General features: G+C 37.3%; 2 protein-coding genes and 1 non-coding gene across 6 annotated transcripts; 1 reads left to right on the top strand and 2 right to left on the bottom strand.

Moving 5' to 3' along the window:
• Positions 1-62: 62 nt before the first annotated feature.
• LOC121259656 lies at positions 63-6,186 on the top strand. The gene is made up of 5 exons (XM_041161319.1): positions 63-350; positions 3,660-3,702; positions 3,819-4,243; positions 4,962-4,993; positions 5,100-6,186. The coding sequence occupies exons 3-5, from the start codon at positions 3,913-3,915 to the stop codon at positions 6,063-6,065; spliced, it is 1,329 nt and encodes a 442-aa protein (XP_041017253.1). The 5' UTR covers positions 63-350; positions 3,660-3,702; positions 3,819-3,912; the 3' UTR covers positions 6,066-6,186.
• Positions 6,187-15,763: 9,577 nt separating this feature from the next.
• On the bottom strand, positions 15,764-23,928 carry LOC121259657. 4 transcript variants are annotated; one of them, XM_041161320.1, is made up of 9 exons: positions 23,613-23,927; positions 23,336-23,443; positions 23,144-23,222; positions 22,940-23,021; positions 22,564-22,603; positions 22,334-22,468; positions 21,795-21,932; positions 20,678-21,120; positions 15,765-15,945 (listed from the first exon to the last, which is right to left on the bottom strand). In XM_041161320.1, the coding sequence occupies exons 1-8, from the start codon at positions 23,849-23,851 to the stop codon at positions 20,856-20,858; spliced, it is 1,086 nt and encodes a 361-aa protein (XP_041017254.1). In that variant the 5' UTR covers positions 23,852-23,927; the 3' UTR covers positions 15,765-15,945; positions 20,678-20,855. The 4 variants fall into 4 exon arrangements, with proteins under 4 accessions (XP_041017257.1, XP_041017254.1, XP_041017256.1 ...); XM_041161322.1 differs by having other exon boundaries at positions 15,766-15,945; positions 23,351-23,443; XM_041161321.1 differs by lacking the exon at positions 15,765-15,945 and adding an exon at positions 20,192-20,368 and having other exon boundaries at positions 20,669-21,120.
• Positions 19,556-19,639, bottom strand: TRNAL-CAA. The gene has a single exon. It is a non-coding gene; the product is annotated as a tRNA-Leu (tRNA).
• Positions 23,929-25,427: the final 1,499 nt, after the last annotated feature.

The following is a 25,427-nucleotide window of genomic DNA, read 5'->3' as shown; positions in this document are numbered from 1 at the left end:
CTAGTTGTCGGCTTTTTGCAGGAAAAGCGGTACAAAGTCGAACGCGTCGTGCGCACTCCACGTGGTGGAGAAGAAAGCAAAGCAGAAGAGAGAGAGAAACGTGGCACAATTCCCCATGGGAAGGATTTAACTTTTCACTCGCACACACAAAACACAGTTGCACATTGCTTCAACCTTATAACTTAACCCCGCCATAGCTATCGACGGTCCCTCTCTGCCGCCAAAACTAATCGAACCCCCCAAACCCTGGCCGCCATATATGATATATTCGCACCCTTTGAATCTCTGTCGCTCGCGCGCTCGCTCGGTTGTCCACCTCCAATCTTTCTCTGAGTCGCCAAGTCCAAGCGGTACGTTTCAATTTCAAGCACTGTTTCCTATTTTTATGGTTCTTTGGTATTTGGAAACCCTGATTCTTATACATTTCGAAGGCACTATTGTTTTTATTTTTAAAAAATTCTTTTGAAGTTTTCTTTATTTTAGACTGATTGAAGAATTTCGTTTGCTGCAATTACGTATTTCTTTTTCTTTTTTTTTTCTTAAAAGACCTGTGTGAACTGATTTGTTGATCTATTTTATACAGATGTGCGCTTGAATTTGATATTTTATTGTTCATTTAATACTTTTATGCCTTTTGGATTTGGAGATATATTGAATTTAATTTATCTTGGCTAAATAAGGGTTTTCTGTTTCTGCTTTATTAGCCAATTACTTCATAATGAGTACGGTGGAAAATTTCTTAATAAGTTTTCTCATTGAAATCTGGAGAGGAGGTTTATGGACTTTGAACAAAGATTCTATTCCTTTACACATGGATGTTTTTGGAATTTTGATGCTGATGTGAAATTCTTTTAAAACAGATATGGGTTGTATTTGTTGTTCAGAAATGAGTTATCCGTCTTATAAGTTTTCTCATTTCTGATTTTCAGAAATGTGACTGGTATTCGTTTTGTCATGTCCTCGAGTGCGTGTGATTGCCTAGGTTAGAGAAGCGTGTGCTTATGTGAGAGAGGGAAGGGAATAGGCTTCCACCATAGTTTTCACTGAAAATATGTTCTTTATCGAGCCCTGTGGAGTTTAACTTGGCTTACTTACATTAGGTCTCAGTTTCTACTTTCTACAAGCACTTTTCCCTTGCCACCTCCAAATTATGTTTTTTCTGTTGTACTAATTTTGAAATCATAAATAATTAATCAATATAGGCGTGTGAATGGAATGGTTGACTTCACATCGTATTTCATCCTTTGGAGTGATATGCTTGGTATTTCATCTTGTTTGAGAGAGTTTTAGAGTGTCTATAACCCACGTGGCTTTTTTTTAGATACTGGTGCCTGTCCGTTATAATCACTCACCTTTTTTTTTTTTTTTTTGATAAGTAAATAGATAGCTTTATTGAATAGAATGAAACTAGGCAATGCCTAAGTACACAGGAAGTATACAAAGTGAGACACCTAATTACATTCTAGTGAGCTGAAAAGAAGATAGAAACTCATGGACACTCCCACCCTTCAGTACAATAGCAGAAAACCACTGTAAAAGAGATAATACAAAAAAATTCCAGATTTCCCCCACGCACGCTCCTTGTTGTTAAAGCACGCTCCTCGTTGTTAAAGCACCTATCATTCCTTTCTGGCCATAAACACCACATTAAGCACAAAGGTATCATACGCCACGCTGCTGCCAATTGTGCACTATTATGTCTCTTGTTCTAGCACGCTAGTAGTTCCACCACACTCTTAGGCATTACCCAACTTAGTCCGGCTCTATCAAGGATACCAGCCCATAATTCTCCCGCCACCTCACAATGTAAAAGCAAATGATTTATTGATTCTCCATTCATTTTGCACATGTAGCACCACTCCATGACCACCATACCCCGCTTCCTTAAATTATCAGCCGTCAATATCTTTTCAAGCGCGGCTGTCCAAGTAAAAAGCGAAACTTTAGGTGGAACTTGTGCTTTCCAAATACTCTTCCACGGAAAAAAGATGGGTTGTAGTGCTGTCAAAGCCTTGTAAAAAGATTTAACAATAAAAATTTTTCTCCCCGTGTGAATCCACAACATACGGTCTCCCCATTTCCTCTTACCTTTGCTAAATACAAGTGGCTAAAAAAGGCTTCCATCTCATCAAGTTCTCAATACTGAGCATTTCTGGTAAAAGTGACGTTCCAAGTTATCGTCCCATTGATACAACACAGTACATTTGAAACTGCTGCTTGCTGATTTCCAGCCATGTTAAAAGCATCTGGAAAGATAAGGGAAAGAGGTCTCTCCCCACTCCAAGCATCGTGCCAGAAGCGAAATCTTGCTCTATCACCCACTCCAAACCTAATATGTTTTTCAAAGGTGTTCTACTCCTTGCTAATAAATTTCCATAAGCCCACTCCATATGACCCCCTATCCTCCTTAGAACACCATCCTCTCCACTCACTACCATACTTGTGTTCGGTTACCTCTCTCCACAACGAGTTCCCTTCCATTTGATACCTCCACAACCACTTACCAAGAAGGGACTTGTTGAAGATGCTCAAATTTCGTACCCCTAATCCCCCGTCTGCAATCGGACAGCACACCCTTTGCCAACTTACAAGGTGGAATTTGGTTTCCTCCCCCATGCCCCCCCCCCCCCCCCCCAACAAGAAAGCTCTAAACAACTTTTCCATACGGTTAGCCACTCCCACCGGCAAAGGAAAGAGGGAAAGATAGTAAGTAGGAAGGTTGGAAATGGTACTGTTAATAAGTGCTAATAGTAAGTAGGAAGGTTGGAAAGGGTACTTTTAATAAGTGCTAATCTCCCTCCTTTTGATAAATATAGCTGCTTCCACCCCTATAGTCTTTTCTCAATCTTCTCTACCACCCCATCCCAAATGCTCTTTGCTTTAAATGATGCCCCCAAGGGGAGGCCAAGATATTTAATAGGAAGTGAAGCAATTTTACATCCCAACAACTCAGCTAGAGAAGTAATATTACTCACAACCTCCACTGGTACCAACTTCGACTTCCCCAAGTTCACCTTAAGTCATGAAACAGCTTTAAAACAGAACAAGACCGCCCTTAGAGCTTGAATCTGGTCACTAGAGCATCACAGAAGATAAGCGTGTCATCCGCAAATAATAAGTGAGAAATGGAACTGACACAATTACTATTGTTGCCCACCGAAAAACTAGTAATAAACCCCCCTAACAACAGCCTCCACCATGCAGCTCAAAGCCTCCATAACTAAAAGAGGAATGGTGATAATGGATCCCTTTGTCGCAAACCCCTCAAAGGCTGAAAAAAACCACAAGAATTTCCATTGACTAAAACCGAGAACCAAGTGATCGAAACATAGTGTTTAATCCATTCGCACCACTGGCTTCCAAAACCACATCTTCTCAACATATAAAAGAGGAAATCCCAATACACATGATCATAAGTCTTTTCCATGTCCAACTTGCATAGGACCCCCGGAGTGCCTTCTCTTAACTGGCTGTCCAAACACTCACTCTCGTTATAAGTTATATTTACTCTTGCCTTTTTCCTGTTGAAAAACCATCAGTGTGATCCTCTTCTTAAAGCTTTGACTTTGAGGCATTTTTATTTATATATCTAATTTCTTAGTAGCAATTATAAAAAAATCTTAATAGCAATTCATTTTTTTGTTTGGGTTATCTTTCAGGCTGAACTAGTATTCCAGTTTTGTAGTGAGGAAATGCTTTGAGGTAGGCATTAAACTTTCTTCAACGTAATCTTTTTTTATGGTAATTAGATTTCTTTTTCTTTTTTATTTTATTAGTGATTGTTGAGAATAAGTCTAGCTCGATGTTGACATTGTTAGGAAAACTGGGATAAACTAGTAGAGCAGCAGTCCATTATACTTTTAGTGCTACCTGTTGCATTCTGAAGCTGTTGCAGTAGACATTCAAGTGATCATGGGGTCAGCCTGTTGTGTTGCTTCAAGGGATAAAACCGTACCCCACAGGGCTGGAGGTGAAGGTTCACATGGGAATGCCATAGATTCACCATCATGGAGCTTCCGGCGGGATAATAGAGGACATGTGGCTGGAAAAATTGAGAATCCTTTGTATCAGGTCTCTCATGGAGTCAGCGGGAATGTTAGCATGGAGTTAAAGGGGTCTTTAGGTTCTGAAAGAGGTATTTTATCTGATGGGGGAAGCCTTATGGAGAATTTTGGAACACCCACCTCTCTGAAGTCTCCAGCTCATGAAGGAACAGATGTGAATCTGATGACTCCGCATTCAGGTAAATTTTTAGAATGAATAGGCATTGTAGGGGTAAGGAAACTAGTTTGTTTATTTTTATTTTTATTTTTTCTCCAGTAGGTGCAATGTGTTGAACTACTATTGGTCTTTGACAAACAATAAGTTCCTTTCAGATCAAGAATACATTTTGTTGAAATTTAAATACTTTTTGTTGAAATTTGAAGTTAAATTTTATTCTTTCTTCATTTATAACTATCCAAGGTGCTTCGATTTGTCCAAGGATAAGTGCATTTCCACATAACCATCCGAGGTGCTTCGGTTTGTTCAAGGATGTGTATTTATTGTGGAATTACAGTCCATCTGATTCAAAATGTAACATGGTGATCATAATTTAGTTATGTTATAAATTAATATCATGTTTATATCAGTAAGTTATCTGTCTTCCCCCTGCCTGCCTTTTTACCTTCTGCATTATAATCATTTCTTTTTTGTTTTCTTTCAAGCAAGGGGCTATATGATGCTTCTGAATGGATGCTTGTTTTCCAATCCTGCTTGTAATTTGTTGGTGCTATCATCCATAGTAACTCTGGATTTAATTATGCCTAATCCCTTGGTTTGCCTTCACACATTCATTTCATATTACACTACAACATGACCTCTCCATTTCATAACACATCACAAGATAGAGGTTTCGCTAGTGGACTGATGTTTGTTGTGCATGCATCCTCTGTCCACTAATATTTTGGTGCTTGGTGCAGATCTGTCCACAGCAAGCAATTTTTCTACAGAGGTAAGTTTGAAACACATGTTATCATGTTTAGTAAGCTTTGCAGTTTTCTTTCAATTGCCAAATCATTTTGTTTTGATTATTATAAGCCTCTTTCATTTTCTCATAGGTGAAGAACCTAGCAGAATCACCAGAAATTGCAGATTCGGCCGCACCTAATCATTCCATATTCTCCATGCTTTCTGCTCTTTCAGCACCATCTATTGATACTCTGCCTACCCCTACTTATCCACTTCCTAAGTCAACCCCATCAAGACGGGCCCGGCGATCACCAGGATACCAGCTTATGAGACAGTTCTCTGATAGTAGAATCTTGCGACTGAAATCGCCAAATAACAACTCGATGTCTGAAGGAAGACCATCTCTTGTACTTTCCACTGGCAGCAACGACTTAGCCACTGGATCCCAATGTGGATCTTCTGATGGCTGGTCAATCCGCACATTTTCTGAGCTTGTGGCATCTTCACAACGAGAGAGGTGGTCTTTTGACAGTGAACACTTTGGCTCTGGCCGTGGCAAGATAAGTGGATCTAGCAGCAGGTTCTCATATTCGCCCTCTGTAGAATTGCATTGTTGTGGGGCCTGCTCAAAGCTCCTAACAGAGAGATCTTCATGGAGCAGCCAGAAATTGCTTATCGGCAACGAGGTACCAGTGGCTTCTGTGCTGGTCTGTGGGCATGCTTACCATGCTGAGTGCCTGGAGATTATGACAGCAGAGACTGACCGGTATGACCCGCTTTGCCCAATTTGTTCGGTTGGCGAGATGGAAGTCTCAAAGATGTCCAAAAGAGCTTTAAGGATAGACGCAGAGTCAAAGGCAAAGAGCCATAAGATTTTCAAAAATCGGGTTGTGGATAGTTACCTTGATTGTGATTTTGATGTTTTTGATTGCCAAAAAGACGCTGAACGCAAAGGAAAAGTTCCCAAGATGGAACCCAGTTCTAGCACCAGGAGCCTAGTCTCGAAGCCTTTCTTGAGGCGGCACTTTTCAATTGGGTCCAAATGGAGTAGGTCCCTGTCAGAGAACGACTCTGCCCGGAAGAAGGGTTTCTGGGCAAGATATCGTAGGGATTGAGCTTCTAATCTGGAAGGTGGTGAGAACCTTTCTTATTATAAGTTGTTACACAAGCATTTACGATTTTTCTTCTTTAATGTAGTCTAGATTCGGTAATAAATTTATTTTAACTATTATTCCCTTTTGAGGATGTTGCCAGAAACTTCAGTGATATGGAACGACATATATATATATATATATATATATATAGAGAGAGAGAGAGAGAGAGAGAGAGAGTCTTGTTCAATCCAAAACTTAGTAATGGAGCGTAGACTACGTGCCAGAAGAAAGCTACTTGGAGGTATTAATTTTTTTATTTTAAAGATGGAGGTCAGGCCTCATTATTATTCATCATCATCAAGGCTGAGGAGAACCGTGTGAACAAATAAAGAACAAGAACCTTCCAACCAATACCCACAGAAATAGAAAAGGACATAAACTAAGTAAAACAGAGACACCGCTATACAAGGTCCTTGGGACCGAATGCAGAAACATCCCCACTTATCCAATCGAATAACTTTGATATTTGAAGGGAACTCAGAGCTTTGATGCCAGACCTGACCTTGCAGACCCCTGAAGCACCGAGTCTCGCACAACCATCTGCCAAGGAATTACACTCTCGATAAATATGCCGAACCCGTAAGCAGAGACCATCTATCAGATGAAGTAATTCCTCCCAATAATCCTCCAAGTACTAGAGGCCACATCTCTTCTTCCTTAGCCAATCAATCACCAACATAAAGTCCATCTCAATTTTCATCTTTTTCAGACCCAAAAATCTCACAGTTTGAAGACATTGCAGCAAAGCCATAAATTCTGCAATATTATTAGACTGCACACCAGTTGACATAGAGAAACCAGAAATCAAATTTCCACAATGATCATGAATTACTCCACCCGCACTTGAAGGCCCTGGATTCCTTAAGGAACATCTATCCATATTTAGTTTAACCCAATCCTTGGGAGGAGGAGATCATTTGACAATCTGAACACGCTTCGACTTTTTATGCTTAAATGACAAATTTAAAACCTTCAATATATCTTCATGTCTATGGCTGAAACTGGAGGACTCTTTTAATTTTGCACCTTCAATAGCCAACCAGTATTTGATTGAGTTCCAAATAGCTTGAATCGATTCATGAACCTCCTGTGTGAATCGATTCATGAACCACCAAAGCCTCCAAGTTATAATGGAAGGAAGAATTCCAATTAATTGGCCACTGTGTGAATTGTTGGCTCTCTTGTACCAAGATTCCATCATTTGTTTCCAAGTGCGACCTTCTCGTATAGGCATGTCCAACTGGTTTGAACAAATACCCCATACCTGTTTGGCAAAATCCCCCAAGGCAAGTATATGATTTTGGTCCTCATAGTTCCCTGAAATACAACAATCACATTTGGATACCATGTAAATACCAGCTCTCCTTATACGGTCATCAACTGGAAGACAACCATACCAGGCCTTCCACATAATAATCGATATTTTAATTGACGAAGATAGGTGCCACACCCATTTCATCCAAGCAATTTTAGGAGAACAAACCCATACACATTCCCATGCACTATGAGTTGAAAAGCTCAATTCAGAATTTGGCAGCCAAATAAGAATATATTTACTAGGTTTAACTCTGCCCAACTCATCCAAATTTGATCAGTTTTTTCAATTCCCACCAAATGATCAAATATCTCAACATTCCATCCATTTTACATTTTGCAATCCGACAACAATATCTCCGGTAGTTCGCTAACAGAATGATGAGTAATAACGGGACCATCAGTGAGCCATTTATCTTTCCAGAATGACACATATCCTTCCCTCACCTTCCACTTAGAAAAATGAGCAATTGAAAGAAGATGAGACAAAAACATTTTTCAAAACTTTGATCCCTTAATAGAATCAACCATAGAAATATGAAGATTACTCACATATTTAGCAAGAAAAAACTGAGCCCAAGTCGATTTCCTTTGAAGAAGATTCCAAGTCAACTTCATGTGCAACGAAGCTTGCACTTCATGTAATTTTCGAAGAACCACCCTGCCGTCTAACACTGGTCTACATAAATTATCCCAAGCCCTCCATTTTTTTCCGACTTACCACCACATACACTCCAGAAAAATGTACTTATATATCTCTTTAATTTGTCAAGCACAACCTTTGGAGTTTGCAAGATCGACAAACAATGTAAAGGAATACTTTGTAAAAACATGTTTTAATAGATGTAGCTACACTCTGCTGGACAAAAGACGAGTCTCCCATCCCTTTAATTGATTCCTCACTTTATTCAGCAACCCTTCAAGATGTACAGAAAGTAACCTTCCAGAAATTATGGGAAGCCCCAAAGAATAAAATTTACTTAGAGGTATTAATGCTTTTTATGATGGTAGCCTTGTTTAGGGGTGCTACCTGCCCCTACAGGGCGGGGCCACCCCTTCCCCGCATCCTGCCCCGCATGAGGCAGGGGGTAGGGTTTTCACCCCTGTCTCTCGCCCCCCGGATGCGGGGGTGGGGGCAAGGGCGAGGTGCGGGGCTGATTGGGAATTCACCCTGCCTCCATGCACTTAAAAAAACACTACATTTTACTTGGTTTAAAAATTATTTCTAAATGTAAAAGTAATTAAAAATACATTTTTAGACCCAAATTATAAATTAAAATATTGTAAATATGACTATAATTTAAAATTGTGTAATTTTTAAATTTGTTCGTGCATATTTTGTGTAAATTGTAGTGTATTAACTTTTAAACAATGCAGTTTTTAAATTTACCAATACATATTTTGTGAATAAGTCTAACAAATTGTAATATATATTTATATATAGACAATTTGTAAAATATAAATATATATATAAATGTAAGCGGGGGCGGGATGGGGTTGGGCCCCGCCCCGTATGGGCGGTGTGAGGTTGCCCGCCCCGCCATGCAAAGGTGGGGCAGTAGGGTGCGGGCTGCCCACCCCTAGCCATGTTGAACCCAAAATTTTGTTTCGGGTAATATTTAATATTTAATAAAGGAAAATGCTAAATGTACTTAAGAAAAATTTACAAAAAAAAGAATTTATTTTTCCTACATGTCAGTTATTGATATGTTAAAAATCATAAAATTTAAAATTTAAAATTTGAATTTCAAAGAAAAACTAACAAAATTAGTCTTGTAAGTAAAAGTGTAAGTAAAATTATAAGTAAAATTATAAGTACATGTAACATTACTATTTAATATTTAATAAATATTATAGAATTTTATTTCTTTCATTTTAGGTAGTAAAATTTTGTATAAAAACTATAGGCAATAGATTTTCTTGAGAGTTGTTGTGTTTGTCGAAGTTTGCGGCTAAACCGCTAGTCCGCTCTCTTTTTTGTTTGCTTTATGCCTCATGTACTTGGGGATGTTGGGTAGTTTTTAGGCTCTGTTTGGATTGAGGGATGAGATGAGATGAGTTGAGATGATTTGTGAATAATAATAAGATTTGTGAGTTGAAATTTATGAATAGTAGTAAGAACTCATCTCTTAATCCAAAGCGGCTTAAGTTTTCTTGTTTTCCATCCCGTATGATTTTTATGACTTGACTTTAACACACGTATCTCAGTTGGGAATTAAACCGTTGTTCCTTGTTTTTATTCCTTCTTATTAATGTTATACATTACACTTTCATTCTATTTAAACAAAAAATGTGTCATAAGATAAAAGTTCACTATAAGCCCTAAGCCACATTTCCTAAGGAAGCCTTTTGAAGACAACAGTTTTCACAAGCAAGCCTTATCAGTTATCATCGTAATGTGCTATCTCTTTATGAACCTTCTACACTTTTCCTCAAATTTAGGGAAACAGTGTACCTGTTCAAAATTTGAATCTCATAAGAATATTGGTTTACAAATACAAAATCATATATTTTGGAGATTGTCTTTGCAATTCAAGAAAAACTTTTACGTTGGATTATGTATCTTTGAGTCAAAATAATAATAAAATATTATTATTATTATTATTAATTTTTTCCTAAAATTATTTTTAATATATATTTTGCAATTAACACCCACTACATAAACAATAATGCTGTCTTAAAATTGAACATTAGCAAATATACACCAATTTCATCAACAAATATTAACTTATGCTGCCAACACTTCGTATCATCAACTTAATTTATATTTAATGTATCAAAATGTTATGGCTTAAGCAAATCTATAACAATGAAATGGAAATTATGTAGGCACTTCGAGGGGCCTAGCGGCCCTAGCCTCCAAAATGTACTGTCAATATCTGGAAACTAGAATACCTCTTTCATTGATAATTAACATATAAATAGAAATAATACAAATACTTAGTCAAACAATAACTGATGGACTCAACAAACAAAGACCCATGAACATGCATCTGGCCCACTAAGTAAACTGACTCATTACTGGAAAGAACTAATTAATTGACTCAAACGTGGCCCATGAAATACAATCTGGAACCAACGAAAATAATGACTCAAATGGAAATGGACTTGGACCAACTGATGTTTAATTAAGTAGGCCCATATGACAAAGCCTTGACCCGGCCCATGTGATCTCAGACAATTCTCCTAAAGATTAGGGTTCCAACTCAACGGCTCATAACACACTCTCCCTTTTTAGAAGACCTTGCCCTCAAGGTCAGGGTAGCGCCGCTGCAACTCCTCCCTATCCACCCATGTAGTGTCCTCTCCAGCCATGCCTTTCCATTGTACTAGCATCTCAACCCCTGATTTTCTTCCTTTCTTGATTAGACGCCGATTGAGAACCATTTCAGGTTCTCGTTCTAGGACTCCTTTTGATGTTACCCTTGAAAGCTTTGTCATCTCCTAGTGTCTTTTTGAAACAGGAAACGTGAAATATTGAATAGATCTATGACCCTGGCGGTAGATCTAACCGATATGCCACTTTGCCAATTCGTTGCACCACTGTGTACGGCCCATAATATCGTGGTGAGAGCTTGAGGTTTCTCCTTACTGCAACTGAAATTTGACAGTATGGCCGTAGCTGAAGGTAAACTTTGTCTCCAACTTGAAATTTTCGATTTGTCCTCTTTCGATCTGCATAAAGCTTCATTGTCTCTTGAGCTTCCTTTAAGTTCTCACGTACTAACTTGTTAATGAGTTCTCAGTTTTTGAGTTCTTCATCTACTGCTTGAACTTTTGTTGAACCTGGTTCATAAGGCATCATCCTCGGGGTTGGTTGTCCATACACTACCTTGTATGGAGAAATTTTTGTGGAGTTATGTTCCGAGGTACTGTATGCGTACTCTGCTAGAGGTAGCCACCGTGCCCAATCGCAGGATCTGTCTCCCGAAAAGCTTCTCAGGTAGCCTTCCAATCCCTTGCTCACTATCTATGTTTGTCTGTCTGTTTGGGGGTGGTAAGCTGAGCTTAGCAGTAGGTAGTGCCACTGATCTTGAATAGTTCTCTCCAAAACTGGTTGGTAAACACAAGATCCCTGTCACTCACAATTGTTAGTGAAAAATCATGCAATTTAAAAACATTATCAAGGAATACCCTTGCCATTATGATTGCTGTGTACGGGTGAGATAAGGATATGAAATGAGCGTATTTGCTACTATCACCATTATCACTATATGCCCTCCTGAGGGTGGCAAGCCCTCGATGAAATCCATACTTATTTCATTCTAATTCCTTGTAGGGATTGGTAAGAGCAGGCCTGCTGGATGATTAGTTTCCACTTTGTTTCTCTGGCATACATCACACTCACGGATGAAAACCCTGACATCACTTCTCAACCCAGGCCAGAAAAACTCTTTTTTGACTCTTGCATATGTTTTATACACCCCTGTGTGGCCCCCTAATGGACTGTTATGGAATTGTTGTAGGATCTAACACTGGAAGGCCACCAAATTTCCAAGGTGCAACCTGCCTTTGTAGAAGAGCAAGCTATCTCGGGTTTGGTATTGTGATTGGTCTAAGAGCCCATGATCGCAGTTGCTTAGCAACTCTTGCAATTGGGAATCTTGGAGGTAAGCTTCAACTCCTCTACTCATTGTGTTTGTAAAATGCTTATGGCTTGGATATTAGATTGTTTGGTTTGTGATTTGTGGAGGATGGGATTTGGCTGTTTGTGATGAGTATGGATGGATTTGGTGTCTAGGTTGGTGGATTGGGTTTCTATTTCTGGTTTTTCTGTAGATGGTAGCCTGGACAGTGCATCAGCTACTTTGTTTGTCTTACCACTCTTGTATTTCACTGAGAAGTCATATCCCAACAATTTTGAGACTAACTTCTACTGAGCAGGAGTTCCCACCCTTTACTCCAATAAATATTTTAAGGCCTATTGATTTGTACGGACCTTGAAATGCTACCCCAATAAGTAATGTCTCCATTTTCTAATTGTCACTACCAATGCCAAGAATTCTTTTTCATATGCTGACAGCATAAGACTCCTTCCCTTCAACCCTTGACTTAGGTAAGCATAGAGCAATTAATGGAGCTGCAATGGCTCCATAATTTTTCACAAACTTTTTTGTAGTACCCTGTAAGAGCCGGAAATCCCCTTAAGGCCTTCAATTTCTTGGGCAATGACCATCCTTCTTGGGAAATAAGTGACCTAAATATTTCACCTCACGACATCCAAACACACATTTAGACTTCTTTGCATAAAACTGGTGAGACCTCAAAGTTTCCAAAACAGTATGCAAATGCCTTAAATGTTCCTCCAAAGATTTGCTATAAATCAATATATCATTAAAGAAAACCAAGACAAACTTTCTTAAGGTTTAAAAACTAAAGGTTGATGGTGTATTAGTAAGCCCAAAATGCATCACCATAAATTCATAGTGACTCTCATGGGTTCTAAATGTTGTTTTATATATGTCCCCCTCATGCATTCTAATTTGGTGATAACCAGAACGCAAATCCAATTTAGAAAAAATTTCCCCCCCATAAAGTTCATCAAGCAACTCATCAATATTAGAGATAGAGTACTTATCTCTCACTGTATATTTTGTTGAGTGCACGGTAGTCCACACACATCCTCCAACTCTCATCTGCCTTCCTGACCAGTGACACAGGAGAGAAATAGGGGCTTTGGCTTCCTCTAATTATGCCACTTTTCTGCATCTCAGTTACCAGCTTTTCTATTTCTGTCTTTTGATAATAGGGATATCTATAGGTCGCACACAGGTTGGTTTTGATACATCCAACAGCTTAATATTATGGTCATGACTTCGAGGTGGAGGCAAACCATGAGGTTCAGCAAACACATCTTCAAAGTCCTTGATAACTTGTTCTAGAACAGGTTCCATTTCCCCCTCAATCTGCATCATCTCTTTACCTATTAAATGCAACCATATCCCCTTCACCGACCCTTTTTTTAAATTTAGGAGATGTTCCACTTCCTCCAAGGCATCACTTGGTGGTTGTAAACCTTGTAATTTAACTTTGGCACCCCTGAAATCCAGCTGCATGGTGAGGTCATAAAAGTTTCATAAAATTGATCCCAAATTTCGCAACCAATTCATTCCTAAAACTACATCACAACCTCCTAAAGTTAACAAATAGAGATTAGCCATAACCCTTAAGTTTTGTAGTTGAATAAGGTCTGTCCTACAGTAACCTTGGCAAGGTAGGTTATCCTCATTAGCCACTTTAACTGCCAGTGGGCTCTCCTCCACTGGTAGTTTTGATTTCCTTACTACATACAGATCCACAAAACTGTGCGTGCTACCTGTGTCAATAAGAATCAAAACTTTTTGATGATTAATAAGGCCTTCAACCCTCATAGTCTTAGGGGATAATGAACCTGCCATGGCATGTAGTGAGATGCCTAGTAGTTCACCCATCTCCTTCTCTTCCCCTTCAACTTCCTTTGATTCTATGATTGCTAGATTTCCTTCATTAGGTTCGGCTCTCTCACCTTCATCCCCTTCTAATCCTTCCAACAAAAATAACTTGGGTCTACTACACTTGTGACCTAGGTGAAAATTTTCATCACAATAGTAGCAAAGTCTAATTTCCCTCATTTCTTGCATTTGGGCTAGGGTGATTCTCTTTATGGGAATGGTGGGTTTTCTATTTAGGTTTTAGGTATTGGGAAGGTTCCTGTTTTCTGGTCTGGGTGGTGGTGGTGGTAATCTAAGTATTGGAGGTGGTGCAGGGAGCATGGGAAGGTATGGGTGAGTAGTTGTAATCTGGTTTTGGGTTCTGTTTGGTACCTTTTGTTTCTCCTAGCTACTTCTTCCTCCCGTAACTTAGCTAAACCAAATGCAGTTGAGAGTGTATTAGGTTTAAGCATAGTTACCATGATTTTTAGATCATCCCTTAGGCTACTAATAAAAGTACTAATACGAAATTCTTCCGTAAGCCCCTTAATTTTATTAGATAAAGCCTGAAATTCAGTTTGGTATTCTTCTACCGTGGTTGTTTGTCTTAACTTTGTAAATGCCTCAATTAGATCCTCATAAGTAGATGGCCCAAAATGCACCTTAAGTGTGGAAATAAAATCCTCCCATGGGACCCGAATCCCTTAGCTAAGAATATCAAGACAATGCCTTCCCTTCCATATGGAAGAAGGCAATCTGTAATTTGTGATCATCAGGTGTATTAAAGTATTCAAAGAATTGTTATGCCTTATGAATCCCTTCCATGGGTTCTGACCCATCGAACTTGGGGAAGTCCAATCTAAGGGTCCTAGCATGTATGCCCACATTTCCTTCAAACAATGGATTGTTATTGAATTGACCTTTTGTATTGGATGATCCTTCTCCCGTTTGTTGATTACTTGCCTGTACTGCTAACTGCTCATAGCTGGCTGCCAAGTTGTTGAGTTGCTGCAACATGGCTTCCAGCATGTGTTTTTGCTTGTCTTGTTCTTCTCGTAGGTGCACGGTCTCCCCTTTAAGCATGGAAATAGCTTATGCCAGTTGAGCATGACGTGTACCCTTAGCCATGGCGCAGGAATGCGGCTATGATACCACTATTATGACTTAAGCAAATTTGTAACAATGAAATGGAAATTATGTAGACACTTCGAGGGGCTTGGCCTCCACAATGTACTCTCAATATTCCAGAAACTAGAATACCTCATTCATTGATAATTAACATATAAATAGAAATAATGCAAATACTCAGTCAAACAATAAATGGCAGACTCAACAAACAAAGATCCACGAACACATTAAGTAAATTGACTCATTACTGGAAATAACTAATTAACTGACTCAAACTCGGCTCATGAAATACAATCTAGAACCAACGGAAACAATGACTCAAATGGAAATGGACTTGGACCAACTGGCATTTAATTAAGTAGGCCCATATGACGAAGCCTTGACTCGGCCCATGTGATCTTAGACAATACCCCTAAAGATTAGGGTTCCAACTCGATAGCTCATAACACAAAATCAACTTAATACAAATTCCAGAAAGTTTATTTTGATACAAATTCATCAACTTAATACAAATTTCAGAATATATATGTGCTGCCATTCCATTCTATTACATGAATATATATGTGATAAAAAAATTTCATCAATTGGTCAAAAAGCAAACTGGAACCAGCAATGATTCATGGAACAAGGAACTCCAACAAGTTTAGTACAAATAAAAAAATCAGGAAGTGTAGTACAAAAAACAATACCCAGTCGACCCACAAGCAAGTCCAAAAATATGTCACCTTATAGTTAAAAAAAAAATTACAAAATCACTCACATTACATGAATGTACTAGCAAGTCCACCACCAATCAAAATAAACCAAAACCAAGCATACATCTATGTCCGAGATATGGCCTTATTCCTTTGTTCTTCAATGATTTCCATTTGAAAATTATGGAAATACTATTGCTGCAAAGAATTCATGGAATCAATATCTAATTTCATAATTTCTATATCAGTTTTCCTCTTCTTAAGAGCTATTAAGTCAGATCTATCATTCTCAACCTTAATTTTCAAATCAAGTTCTCTTCCTAAGAAGTACTAATTCAGATCTATCATTGTCAGCTTTAATTATTGCTTCTTTTCTCTCCATCATATAAGTTTTCCTATCATCATGCATGTGCCTTAAGACCTCATTAAACTCATTAATTTGTCTTTCCTTACTTTTTCTTTATTTCTCTTTCTTTTTTAACATTTTTGCCCGGAGGTTTCTCATCATCCACGGGTACATTTTCCATGTCTTCCCTAATCATATTGAGTTTGGAGTAATACCTGAACGTGACATATTGTCTTTTCTTTTTATGAGTTTCATGTGTGCTTGCCATTTCGGTTGGTGCCTCAAGAGTTTCCAATAATGTTTTATGTTGAAGTTGGCTTTTTGGGTCTCTTAGTACAAAATTTCCGCCTTATCAATCTACAAAATAGTTTCACAATTAGTATGATCTATCATTACAAATACATAATAATTATAACAATAAAACAGTGAAAAAACCATTATACCTTGTCTAGCTCGGTCGCACTGCTTGGATGCATTCCTTCAACTTGGACTATGAGGCCACAAAATTTATTGATGCATTTTTAAATGCTTGACCACCGATTGATCAAAGAGGGTACAAATCATTCTGGACTGTTAGGTTTTTTATAGGTGTTGTAGTAATCATAAATTCTACTCTACAATTGTATAGAGGTTTGGTCAGTCCCCTGTATGGAGTTTTTACTAATGTTAAACCAAGCTGAAACGAGGAGAGTATTTTCCTCTGCAGTAAATAACACACCTCGCTGAGATTTTTGTTTAGGTGTCCTTGTTTCACGTTGGAGTTATGTTGCTTGGATATCAACATTTGCACTATCCATAGGGGCGTTGTTAATACCATCCTCACTACTTTCCGACAGTGTAGTAAAGAATTGATCCTCATCAGTTAAGTGTTCATCTTTCAACAAAATATTGAAGGACAAAATATTACTAAACAGTTTAGAAATATATGCTGCCTCATTGTCAAGATGAAGCATATGAAATCATAAAACCACATGCTTACTCATAGTCCCATGTTTAATAAATGCAAAGATGTAACGATTACAAGCTAGCTTCAAGAGTATTCATTATGATACTACTCAAACCTGGAAAGGATTGTAGCCGACATTGTTCTTTATATGATCTAACAAATATTATGGGAGGTTTTAATGAATAAAATCTTTTAAATAAGAAAGGTTCTAGGCTTGAACATTTATTTAGTTTTAATGTTTAAGATTGTTGCCATCAAATAAGAAACAAACGAGAGTAATGGTTTTTGCCATTATTTATTAAGAATTAATGTTTAATTTAATATTAAGGACATTTAAGCATAATATTTAATTTGCTTTATTCAACTTGAGAAGTTATGTTTTCAGTATGAAGAGGAGGGGAGAGGGGTGTTGTGTAGTTGCAAGTTGCAAAAGGTGAATTGTACATTACAAAACAAAAGGCTGAAGAAAGCTGAATTTAGATGCAACAAAATTTTATAAAGCACACAAAAAAAAAAAAAAAAAACAAAAAACAAAAAACAAAAAACAAAAGAGTATTAACTGTCAAATTGTTTGCATCCATTGTTAGGTGCCCTTGTTTTATTTATTTATTTATTCCCTGATGTTAATCCTCAGCAGCTTTTGTAGTTTGTGCTTGATGGTTGTTGGTGCTTTCCCAAGCACTATTTCGTGTGTGTGGAAGGAGCCTTTAGCCTCATAAAGAAGATGACAAATTGCAGTGATTAAAAAAAAAAAGGAAGAATAAAAGTTAAAAAAAATGTGGGTGGAAGTACTGATCATTTGTCTAATAACAAAGAGCCACTTTGGCTTTCATGACATGTTCATGATTCACTTTTGGTACCTTAAACAGAGTGAACTATATATCCTTAATTAGGATGAAAAATATACAGTGGATTGAATTAAGTAGAGGAGACTGTTGGCAACATAATGCTGCAGATCTATAAATAATTTTGATGGATCTTGGCTCCTAATTAAGATTTGGACAAATGACACTGCCAACTAGCAGGCAAACATACTGAAATCACGGGAAGGGGTGAATATAAATGTTTATTTTGTTCTGATATTGATATTGTATATAATATATATGATGATATGAAGAGCACATTAGGTTATGCATTTTCTCTTAGGTCTGGTTTATTCTGTTGGTGCACAAAGAAGCAACAATCAATTGCTCTACATGTTGTATATATGATAAAGAGAAGGTTACGACAATCATGTATTGTGACAACAAAAGAGCCATAGCAATGGCAAAGCAGTTTGTTTATCACAGTAGCACTAGACACGTTGCATGAATAAAAACCATTTCATTAGAGAGAAGAAAATTAAAATTTTTGCCAAGGTATTGCCAAAGGAAAACTTTTAGCAACTCGGGAAGCTTAGTCATAGTCCCATGCTTACTCATATGAAATCATAAAATCACATGTCTAATCTAAAACCAAGAATAGAAAATCGAAACATAATCTAGATTAAGCAAAACCAAAGGACAAAGCAATAAAGTTCCACCCTCTTGCTCCTAAATGTTTTCAAAAATCAAAGGATCCCATTTACAAAAAATAAGAAAATTGAAACCTTAAATTCATCCCTAAAATCAATTTAGAAATCACAACCATAATCTAGATTAAGCAAAGCATCCAAATAACAATTACAACAAGTTAAAATCTATGTAATAAAAATCCGTAGGCAAAACAGAGAGAGACAGTTTCATTTACCCTAGCTAGTCCATATAGAAAACACTAAGCAAGTGCAGCAGCCGTGGTGATGAATAGTGACACCATGGAGGAAGTGCAGCGTCCTTGTAGGAGACCAAATCCCAGAAAATCATCACATGATCAAGAGTTTTGGGAGGGAGAAATAGGGAACATTCACTCGGCTAGAGAGAGAGAGAGAGAGAGAGAGAGAGATACTGAAGAAATAGAGAATAGAGGGAGAAAATCCTACATTTGTCATTGCGAGATCGTCGAGAGCTGCTGTTGTTCTGTCGAGAGAGAGAGAGAGAGAGAGATGTGCGGGTTTTACTCGAGAGAAAGGGTTTTGTCAAGTGTTAAGGGTGGAGGGAGAAGAGGAAGGTTGAGTTTGATGTTGGAAAATAATCCCGTTGGAGAGAGAGAGAGAGAGAGAGAGAGAGAGAGAGAGAGAGAGAGAGAAGTAATAAAATATAATTTCAAGATTCAACAATCCATCTACAAAGATGTAATAGTATTGTTTATAGCAATCCAAATATTTACATATGCATAATTCAATGTAGTAAATTTATTGGTTTAGATAGCTAAATGTGTTTATATTTGCATATAAATAAACCAATGCCAATGCTTGTTTGCATAAATAGGAATTTTGTCTAGAGAAAAATATGATAACAATCACATATCCCATGCCTTATTCATGACGAAACAAGTTTCTCAGGCCCATATACCCACAATGCAATAAGGCATAATTAAACCAATTCACATCTAGTCTTGCTCCATATATAGCCTGCCATTACTCCTAAAAAAACAAACTTCTTAGACCCATACCCACCATATCTCTTCTAGCCAGAGGGGTCCAAAGATAAAAGATAGTGGGGGAAAAAAAAAACAAAAACAAAAACAAGCAAACTTGTCAGAAGTGGGATTTGAATCCACGCCCTCTCACGAGGACCAGAACTTGAGTCTGGCGCCTTAGACCACTCGGCCATCCTGACGTGTTGACAATCTAATCTATAAAGTTTATTATTGTAGCAATTTCTGCAGATATGCATACAATTAATGGCAGACGAAACGTCACGAGGCCAGTAAATGGTAGCATCTTCGTAAAACCTATAGCTTTAAGATATCTTTTAATAGGGCAGAACTAGCGTAGTAAGTAAATACATGTGAAGTGTGTAAACACAACGTAATTATTTTAAAAAAGAGTAGTTAATTATTAAACAATTATTTTTTTTTCATATAGATCTCATATTTTATTTATTTTTTTCAAAGCGATTATGTGACGGTTGAATAATTTACGATTACAAATATTTTTTCTCAAATACATATAATAACTCAGTATGATACTATATTTAGGAGCTATTTGGATAGTTAAATAAGATGAGATTATATAAAAATTAAAAGTTGAATAAAATATTATTTGAATATTATTTTTTAATATTATTATTATTTTAATACGTGAAAAAATTAAATTATTTATTATATTTTATATAAAAATTTAAGAAAATTAATGAGTTGAGTCTTTCTTAATACAAACGACTCCTTAATAAATAACTTTTGCAATTCTCTTTTTTGGCCAAGCAAAATTGTCAATGTTCATTGATCCCAAGATTAGTCGGAATGTTCCGGACACCCGATGTAAATAAAAAAAATATTCACCAATATGTGTGTCTACCTCATTCCACACAATGTCATTTCTTAGTAACCCTCGTCGATGGTAAACACTAAGGCCGCGTTTGGTTGTTAGACTGTATTGAAATTAACTCAATTCAATCTAATTTTAAATTTAATTTAATATTCAAACACTCAACTCTCAAATCACTAATATCATCTCAATTCAAAACCCACAACCTTTTTCAATTTAACAAATTTTTACACGAGGACCCATAACCTTTTTTAAATTCTCATAAATATATCTAAACTCATCTTAAGTGGGTCCCACAAAACTTACTCCACTATCTCAACTCATTACTATTCATGAAGAACTCAACTTATCTCAATTCAGCTCAGCATCCAAAAGCAACCTAAGTCACTACCAAGTTCAGTACAGTTGTGCATGTCTTGCTCTCTGCATTTTCTTTTCATTGCTGAAGATTTATCCCTTCTGGTCGAGTTACTATAGAACGGTGAAATTCTCATCCCCATAGATGTTACCACTGTCCCTACTGTGACATGCATAATTATGCAACAATTTCAGCAGACGAATCAGTTTCATAATGCCTCCTCCATATGGTTGATAATGCTTTGCAGACCTGACCTATAGCTAGGATGAAGAAGCCTCACGCCTAGTTCCTTCTTCATACGAGCATTGGAAACTCGCTTCTTGCCCCTTCGACTACCCTTCCCAATTAATGATTCTGATTGGGAGGCGGATTGCTTGATCCGCCCAGGCCACTTCTTCTCGATCAAGTCACTTGCATATGCAAATACTTCTTCTCGAGGAGCTGGATCATCATCGACAATATTGTAAACTCTCCTGAAAATGAAAATCAAAGGCAGTACATAAGGAAAATGTTTACGAATGCAAGTATATTAAACAGGGTTGAAAGCATTACAAACATACAATAGAACAAGAAATTTCATGTGCGAAAGGGGGTTCAAAGAAATAAACAGGAAACAAAAGCTGAATCAGTCATTACAGAAAACAAATTCCATGCCACCTGACAATTAGAACTCCAAAATTACTCAAAGAAACTGTCTCCATAAAATATATGAAGCTTGCTACAAAATGTGTATAAGAATATGTGCAACACATGCCGCGTAAATGCTGGTTTTTGAAAAACAGACAGCGAAAAGGGTACCATTGAACATTTCTTTTAATTAAAGGTGCCAAAACTTTTATTAAGAAAAGCGCTCGGGGTGCAACCCAATCATACAAGGAAGAAGAACAAGAATTCAAAAAGACTAAAAAAGATGAGAATACACCCAACATTCATGAAGTATGGCTTTGCATATTGAAGGCCTTTAAATTGGGATTCCAGATTCTGATTGGCTGAACATTTCCATTTCCTGTTAACAATGATGGATATTGTTTACCAATATCTTAAATATCTAAAATTTTATTATCTGTTGCTCTAGCAATCTCTTACAATGGTAATAGCTTAGAAAAAAATAGGACTGGGTTTAGGAAGGCTGATGATTGGAACCTACCTGCGAGATGGCAAGTGAATGCTGGCTGTAAGTGCCTGGGAGATGTCCTCAACATGGATTCTAGATGTAAATTTCCTGTATGCTCTCATTTTCTGGCCTTCTGACAATGCTCCTTGCTTAATTATTGTATCAACGGCACTGTAAGGGAAATATTTTACCATGATACCTACCTTTAGCATGGAAAGTTGAAGCCAAAGCTTAAATTCATAGAGCCGTGCACATCGATACGCTAACAAGAAATACATCAGCTAACAAGAAATACATCAAATTTCGGTCAATAAAAATTATGAATTAAACTTTTATGATGACATTCAAAATCAGAGTGGTAATGTTTCAGGGTGGATTTCTGTTTTACCCATAAAAAAAAAAAAAAATACATATCAGGGTAGATTTTAATTATAACAAAGGTTATAGCATGAAATGTACTAGCTAAAACTCATGGGTAATTATATCCCAGTTAGAAGCTAACATGTGAATGTTAAGTAACTAAAGACTCAGAACGAAGGCAGAAAATTTGTTCATATTTATAAGATCACAACCTTCTACCAGGGCCATAGATACCTCCAAGCCGAAATATTTGTGTCGAGAGCCCAAGATCATCACCAAGACTTAGCCATCTCTTCTCAGCAATCAATCTTAAGTTAGCCAACTCACTTGCAGGGCTAGTGGGATAACTGTCACAGGATAATGCACGTGTTTAGGGAGATTTGACATCAGTGTAGGCAAGAGTTTGCACGCTTAAGAAGTTGGTTTAGATGCGCTTGCTTACTCCTCATCTACCCATGCACCACCACAATCTCCATATACACCTGCCAAGCAAGAGGTTTCCTCAGAGTCAATGATCACATTCAGGAGCTGTTTGGGAGAATAGATTGAAAACAGTTGGATCCAGGGATGAAAGAGCAGAATTTCCAAAGAATAATATTTTGATTTTGTAGTGAATTGATGTTCAGAAATGTCCCAAGTAGCACATATGTTGCAAAGATTTCAATGCTAGAGCTCTTGCATTAATACCGAGATTTTATAGAGAACAGAAACCATAAGTCCGTAGAACAAATAATGTCAAATCCATGACCCCATATCCACGTCAATGACATAACAACGATGAAAATGTTGACTCATTAGCAATATGAATAGGAACATACTAGTTGATGACAAGTAACAAAGCCATTGAAGGTTCCCCCCATCCGTTAGCGAACTCCTCAAAAGTTCTTTGTGCTGAAGCACCTATAAAATTGATGGGAAAACAAATTGGCCGAAATTAATCATAGAGAAAGATTATCACAAAATCAATAATCCATTCAGCAAATTCTTTTAACAGAAAATTGGAAAATTTAGTTTCAGCGTACCGGGTCACCAATACCCACTACAGGAGGGATTGAGACAACAACGTGAGTATGATATTTCATTATCTCCAGGGTGCTCGGTCTGGGATTTAAAAAAGAATAAAAAAATATTAAATAGGGGCCGAGATAAGCAAAACGTAATTTAGGAAAAGTATATACATCGATACGAAAATTAGTGGTACAAGAGAGCTTTACAATAGAATCACTAACTCTGGCTCATTCGCATCGAAAAGGTACATATCAAAGCCCATCTCTCCAAGCTCATTCTTCTTCAAAATGCTTGTACAAGTCCCGGAGACAACCCTAAATTGTTCAACAATCCAATGTGTTAACTCTTATCAATACAATTTCACGAACGAATGCATTGTAAATTTTAAAATCAAACCCTAGAGAGAGAGAGAGAGAGAGAGAAAGAGATTAATTATGGCAGAGGAAGCTAGTGGTGGAGAGAAACCAGGGCGCAATGGTTTACCATCCTTGGTTCTTGAGCTCTTGAGCAAAGAACTGTGCAACGAAACCCATTCCCAGAAAGAACATCCGGTTCCGATATGTCGGCCCCGAAGGATCGGTTTCGGAACGTGAACCGCCAGCAGCTGCGACATAGGGCCAATACGGTGACGTTTGAGATCTCGGAAGGCCAGGATTTTGCGGAACATGGCCGAATCTAAGCGTAGATACCGGGAATCGGCCCGGTACGTGGCATATATCCATCGCCAGAATTGTCGATTACGTGAAGAAAATATCGATTCGCATGTTATTCTGTCCAGCAGGTTGAGGGATCAAGCCGCTCCAACTGCCAACTGTGCCGCCTTTCGAGTGTCATGGGCCCGGGCCTCCTCAGATGTTGGCCCAAGACTGACATTTTCGGGCTTCGGCCGTAGACATGCTCCGTTCACATCTTCAGGTGGACTGCAAATAAGAGGGCCCAGAACTTTAGAAACTATTACCCAACAGTCTCGAGAAATTCTAGTTTTCCTTTGAGATTCGAAGATGAATTGAAATAAGCTATAAATAGTAATAAGATATATTATAAATAGTAGTAAAATTTGTAAATTAAAGTTGATAAATAGTAATGAGATGAATTGAGATGAGTTGTAAATCCAAATCTAAAATCAAACAATAGTTTGTTAAAGAAAAACCCTACTTGCAAAATCATATTTTGACACACCAAGATGTAAAAGATATAGAGACATGTAACGTCAAATAATAAATAGATTTTTTTTTTTTTAACTAATCAAGATTCTGCAATAAGTAATGTATCGACACACTAAATTAATTTACAAGGAGTATAATTCTCTACGTTAAAATTCTCAAACCTCCAACGCCTTCTTTGTAAAATGTTTATAATCTCTAACTTCAAAAATTACTTATCCTTCATGGAGCAAGTCAACGTCTCAACTTACGAGTTTGAATTTCTTTTTTATTTTAACGTGTCTCTCCCTTTGCTATGCTTTCAAATTTCTCATGTAGTCCAACTATCACGTCTTACTTAATAGCTACAAAAGTTCTTAATTATTCTCATTATTAAGAAGTTCTCATTTTTAAATACATAACTCCCTTTGCTATGTAATATTCTCATCATATTACAAAATGATAGATCATTACAACCGTCTATATAAATTTATAGTAGAACGAAAGTACTACATATCTATACTCCAAAACTACCTAATAATTAACTAGTCTTCCTTTTTATCTCTATTATTTAAAAGTAGGTAACAAATTAAACACACACATATATACCATATTCATATCCCATTGTTTAAATTTAGCCTAATAAATGGGGAACAACCTTTGTCGTCCATATTATAGCTAAGGCTACTATATATATATATATATATATATATTAATGCTACGCACTCTCTTATTCAAGGTATTGATTAAGATGAATTATTTCACCACCTTAAAGGTTTTTTTTTTTTTTTTTTTTTTTAAAAAAAAAAATTATTTCTGTTAGCCATAATAGTTCTCCAAAAAAGATCGATGTGGCACTTTGTTCATCTTTCCTCAACTGTCTAGTCTGCCAACAAATGAATGACACAGCGTCTCTACAAAAAACTAGAGCCACAAAATTAGAGATCATGCATTGAATACCCAGCTTGCACCACAGCTGTACGTACCACATAATAGGAAAAAGAATTAAAGACATACAGATCACTAGGGCGAGAGGATGTTAATGTTGAGGCCGGCTCGGCCAGTACTATTCCTCTTGATCCCTCCTAGCTGGAAATGATTCAGCTTATGCATACTAACATTTTGACTAATTAGTCATAAGCACGTGAAATAGACA

This window comes from Juglans microcarpa x Juglans regia, chromosome 4D (assembly GCF_004785595.1).
Source record: "Juglans microcarpa x Juglans regia isolate MS1-56 chromosome 4D, Jm3101_v1.0, whole genome shotgun sequence".
NCBI classification, from domain to species: Eukaryota; Viridiplantae; Streptophyta; class Magnoliopsida; order Fagales; family Juglandaceae; genus Juglans; species Juglans microcarpa x Juglans regia.
Note: the sequence above shows the minus strand (reverse complement) of the source record. Positions and strands in the feature narration are given on the sequence as shown.